General features: G+C 47.1%; 2 protein-coding genes across 2 annotated transcripts in view; both read right to left on the bottom strand.

The window, feature by feature from the left end:
* Window positions 1-1,515: 1,515 nt before the first annotated feature.
* LOC132340743 (uncharacterized) lies at window positions 1,516-3,861 on the bottom strand. The gene is made up of 2 exons (XM_059871804.1): window positions 3,296-3,861; window positions 1,516-3,258 (listed from the first exon to the last, which is right to left on the bottom strand). Exons 1-2 carry the CDS (start codon window positions 3,826-3,828, stop codon window positions 2,769-2,771), a joined length of 1,023 nt encoding a protein of 340 aa, XP_059727787.1. The 5' UTR covers window positions 3,829-3,861; the 3' UTR covers window positions 1,516-2,768.
* ANKRD52 (ankyrin repeat domain 52) overlaps window positions 1,516-4,818 on the bottom strand; it is a 63,139-nt gene continuing 59,836 nt past the window's right edge. Inside the window, exons 28-29 of the mRNA XM_059871803.1 lie at window positions 3,868-4,742; window positions 1,516-3,320 (exon numbers count right to left, since the gene is read on the bottom strand). Coding sequence (XP_059727786.1) covers window positions 4,381-4,742 — 362 coding nt within the window. The 3' untranslated portion in view covers window positions 1,516-3,320; window positions 3,868-4,380. The remainder of the gene's footprint in view (window positions 3,321-3,867; window positions 4,743-4,818) is intronic.

Genomic DNA, 4,818 nt, shown 5'->3' with positions numbered 1-4,818 from the left:
CACAAAAAAAAATCCCAGAAAAATCTCAAAAAAATCCCCTCAAAAAATCCCAAAAAAATCCCCCAAAAATCCTCAAAAAAATCTGAAAAAATGCCCCCCCAAAAATAAAAAAAAATCCCCCCAAAATCCCAAAAAAATCCCCCCAAAATTCTCCCAAAAAATCTAAAAAAAATCCCCAAAAATCCCCAAAAATCCCCAAAAATCCCCCCAAAAATCCTCAAAAATTCCTGCTGGGAAAAGGGAAGGAGCTGCAGGAAAATGTAAACATTTCTCTCTGGTTTTGTTTGTTTTATTTTTAAATTATTTTTTTTCCAGTTCTCCTCAGTAGAATATTGGAAAGGATCTTCCCAAAAAAAAGGAAAAAAAATCCAGAAAAAAGGGAGAAAAGGTTCTGAAGAAAAGGGGGGAAAGATGTTCTGAGAAAAGGAAAATAAAAATAAAATTATCTATGAAAAGAAGGGAAAAAGATCTTCCCTAAAAAGGGAATCTTTTAAAAAAAGGGAAAAGATTAAAAAAAAAAAGGGAAAATATATATAAAAAAAAGAGAAAATATTGAAAAAAAATTTCAAAAGAAGGAAAAAGTTCTTGGAAAAAAAAAAAAAGGATTTTCCAAAAAAAAAAAAAAGATATTTTTTTTTTTTTTAGGTTTTTTTTGTGTTTTTTTTGATTCAAGTTTCGAGTTCATTCTGGTTCTGAGCTGAGGTATCCGGTGCAAAAATGGAGCAGAGTTTTATTTTGGGGATGGGGGGACAGGGAGGGGTTTTATCCCAAAAAAAAAGGGGAAAATTCCTCAAATTCTGCCCCTCTCAAGTGCCTGGATCTCCCCCAGGGTGGATTTTGTTGAGTGCTTGGGGTGGGGGAGCCCTGAAGGAAAAAATGTGCTTTTCACCCCAAAAAAAACTTCATTTTTGGTTTGAAAAAAGTTTGGCTTTGGTTTAAAAAGAAAACAAAAATAAAAACAAAACAAAGCAGTGCCAGGGGATGAGGGAAATGGTTGGAAAAGGGAAGAAAAAGCAACAAAAAAATCGAATTTTGGTTACAGAAATGTTCTTTTTAATGGGGTGAGGAGCTTGGAGATTCCTGAAATTCCCAAAATTCCTGAAATTCCTGGAATTTTTTCTGCCCCTTCCTCTCTGCATCCCCTCTTTGGCTTGAATAGATTCGTGGGAAGGAGGGAAAATTTGGTTTTTTTTTTTTGATGTTACAGGAATTCAGAAGGAAAAAACAACAACAAAAAAACCCCAACAGTGCAAAATTCTGCAATGCTTCGAAGCTGCAGCATAACCAGGAGTTGTAAAAAATAAAATTCAAACGAAAAATGAGAACTCAAGGCAAAAAAAAACCCCAAAGATCCCGCTCACATCCACAAAATCTGCCAAAAAACTCAAAAATAATCAACCCAGGGTGGTGAGGAAGGACTTGCAAGTGCATTTGTTTCTTTAGGAAAGGTTAAAATGTTGAATTGGAAATTTTTTTTTAAATTTTTTTTGTTGTTTTTTTAAAGGTAAATGCTCGTTTCTCTATAAATAATTCTATTTTTTTTTTTTTAAAGAGAAAAATAAACAATCAACCAAGCAAGCAACCAACACTGACTCTCTCCACACAAAGGGGGGAAAAAAAAAGCAATTTTTAGGAGGTGATAAATTGAAAGAAGAAAAAAAAAATCCCTAAAAAAGGAAAAAGCAACAGAATCCCTAAAGTGCCTGTGAGGGGAGGAGGCTCCAGTGGGGCACCCGGGTTTAGTTGGATTTGCCCCAAATTCAGCTGCCAAAGGGATTTGGGGTGCCAGGTACAGCAGATTTGGGGTTTTCAAGTGGTTTTTTTGGGGGTAGGAGGAGAGGAGAGGAGAGGGGAAATTCCCACCCTGGCTGGGCCAAAATCCCTCAGATAAATTCCTAAAATCCCCCAAATAAATTCCCAAATTCCCACCCTGGCTGGACCAAAATCCCTCAGATAAATTCCTAAAATCCCCCCAAATAAATTCCCAAATTCCCACCCTGGCTGGGCAAAAATCCCTCAATTAAATTCCCAAAATCCCCCCCAAAAATTCCCAAATTTCCACCCTGGCTGGACAAAAACCTCCAAATAAATTCCCAAATTCCCCCCAATAAATTCCCAAATTTCCACCCCGGCTGGACAAAAATCTCCAAATAAATTCCTAAAATCCCCCCAAAAAATTCCCAAATTCCCACCCTGGCTGGGCAAAAATCCCTCAATTAAATTCCCAAATTCCCACCTGGGCTGGACAAAAATCTCCAAATAAATTCCCAAATTCCCCAAAATTAATTCCCAAATTCCCACCTGGGCTGGACAAAAACCTCCAAATAAATTCCCAAATTCCCCCAAATTAATTCCCAAATTTCCACCCCGGCTGGGCAAAAATCTCCAAATAAATTCCCAAATTCCCCCAAATTCATTCCCAAATTCCCACCCTGGCTGGGCAAAAATCCCTCAAATAAATTCCCAAATTCCCACCTGGGCTGGACAAAAACCTCCAAATAAATTCCCAAATTCCCCCCAAAAAATTCCCAAATTTCCACCCTGGCTGGACAAAAATCTGCAAATAAATTCCCAAATCCCCCCAAATAAATTCCCAAATTCCCCCAAATTAATTCCCCAAATTCCCTCAAATTAATTCCCAAATTCCCACCCTGGCTGGACAAAAACCTCCAAATAAATTCCCAAATTCCCTCAAATAAAGTCCCAAAATCCCCCAAATTAATTCCCAAATTCCCACCTTGGCTGGACAAAAATCCTCAAATAAATTCTCAAATTCCCCCAAATAAATTCCCAAATTCCCCCAAATTAATTCCCAAATTCCCACCCTGGCTGGACAAAAATCTCCAAATAAATTCCCAAATTCCCCCAAATAAATTCCCAAATTCCCTCCCTGGCCAAGAGTTCAGGTTTGTTGTGATCCCAGCTGAGCAGGGAGGGAATTGCTGGGAATGAAATGAAAACCAAAACTGAAATTTGGTTTCCTTTGGGAAGGGAATAAAAACTCTGGGAAGGAAATAAAAAAAAATTGGGAAAGAAACAGAAACACCAGGAAGGAAACACCAAGGAGGAAACAAAAAACGTTGGGAAGGAAATAAAAAATTTGGGAATGAAACAAAAATGTTGGGAAGGAAACAGAAACAGCAGGAAGGAAACAAAGATGCCAGGAGGGCAAGAGGAAGGGAGGGGAGGAAATGGCTGCCATCAACCCCGAAGGGAAAAACCCAACAGCACCTGCCTGGTGCCAGCCCAAATCCTGCCCCTTCCATGCCAGGGATGTGCCAGCCCAAATCCTGCCAGCCCAAATCCTGCCAGCCCAAATCCTGCCCCTTCCATGCCAGGAACGTGCCAGCCAAAATCCTGCCAGCCCAAAATCCAGCCCCTCCAGCCCCTGCCATCCAGGGAGGGCACAGGGAAATGGGACTGGGGATGTGCCAGCCTAAATCCTGCCCTTTCCAGCTCCTGCCCACAGGGAATGTGCCAGTCCAAATCCTGCCAGGCAGGGAGGGCACAGGGAGAGTACCAGGAACATGCCAGCCCAAATCCTGCCAGCCCAAATCCCAACAGCCCAAATCCTGTCCTTTCCATCCCAGGGATGTGCCAGCCCAAATCCTGCCCTTTCCATCCCAGGGATGTGCCAGCCCAAACCCTGCCCTTTCCATCCCCTGCCAGCCTGGGAGGGCACAGGGAATGGGACTGGGGATGTGCCAGCCCAAATCCTGCCCCTTCCATCCCAGGGATGTGCCAGCCCAAACCCTGCCCCTTCCATCCCCTGCCAGCCCAAATCCTGCCCCTTCCAGCCCCTGCCAGCCCAAATCCTGTCCTTTCCATCCCTTTCCAGCCAGGGAGGGTTGGGAGGGTACCAGGAACATGCCAGCCCAAATCCTGCCCCTTCCATCCCAGGGATGTGCCAGCCCAAACCCTGCCCCCTTCAGCCCCTGCCAGCCCAAATTCTGCCCCCTTCAGCCCCTGCCAGCCCAAACCCTGCCCCTTCCAGCCCCTGCCAGCCCAAACCCTGCCCCTTCCAGCCCCTGCCAGCCAGGGAGGGTTGGGAGGGTACCAGGAACGTGCCAGCCCAAATTCTGCCCCCTTCAGCCCCTGCCAGCCCAAATTCTGCCCCCTTCAGCCCCTGCCAGCCCAAACCCTGCCCCTTCCAGCCCCTGCCAGCCAGGGAGGGCACAGGGACCGTGCCTGGCACCGCTCTGACCCCACTGGAACCACACAAACCCCGAACTCTCGGCCTCACCCCCACCCTCACCCTCACCCACCCCACGCTGGGCCCGCCCGGTCTTGTTCTCCTTTAAAGTGCCCTATATTTATAGAATTTCTAAATAAATAGAATAAAGATATCAGGTCACCCGTGGTCGGGGGAAGGGGGGGAGGTCACTCCGAGTAGCAGCCGTCCAGGCCGATGGCGCTGTGGCGGTCCTTGGAGTAGGGGCAGGAGGAGCCGTTCGGGAGGGCCCCGCACGCCGGCACCGGCACCGGGAGGGCCCCGCGGGCCGGCACCGGCAGGGCCCCGCAGGCCGGCACCGGCAGGGCCCCGCAGGCCGGCACCGGCACCGGGAGGGCCCCGCAGGCCGCCGCCGCCGCCGCCTTGGCCGCGATGCCGCAGTTCGTGAGGAGGCTGAGGCTGAAGGAGCCGAGCGCGTCCTTGGGCGGGAAAGGCTTCATGGTGGAGAGGATCAGTGCCAGGCAGTCGGCCACGTCCTTGTTGGGGGCACACGCCAGGGCTGGGGTGTGACCTGAGGGGAACAGGGAGGCGGCGGGGGTGAGAGGGTGTGAGGATAACAGGGTGAGAGGGTGTGAGGATAACAGGGT

The sequence above is a fragment of the Haemorhous mexicanus genome, chromosome 33 (assembly GCF_027477595.1).
Source record: "Haemorhous mexicanus isolate bHaeMex1 chromosome 33, bHaeMex1.pri, whole genome shotgun sequence".
Taxonomy (NCBI): Eukaryota; Metazoa; Chordata; class Aves; order Passeriformes; family Fringillidae; genus Haemorhous; species Haemorhous mexicanus.
The sequence above is the reverse complement of the archived record's forward strand: the minus strand, read 5'-3'. Positions and strand labels throughout refer to the sequence as shown.

Bases quoted from the DNA above. Each gene is read 5' to 3' on its own strand.
- LOC132340743 (XM_059871804.1), bottom strand. From the start codon at position 3,828: ATGGAAAGGACAGGATTTGGGCTGGCAGGGGCTGGAAGGGGCAGGATT. The intron at 3,259-3,295 runs GGCAGGATTTGG...TGGCATGGAAGG, and splicing joins GGGCTGGCAGGATTTGGGCT to GGCAGGATTTGGGCTGGCAC.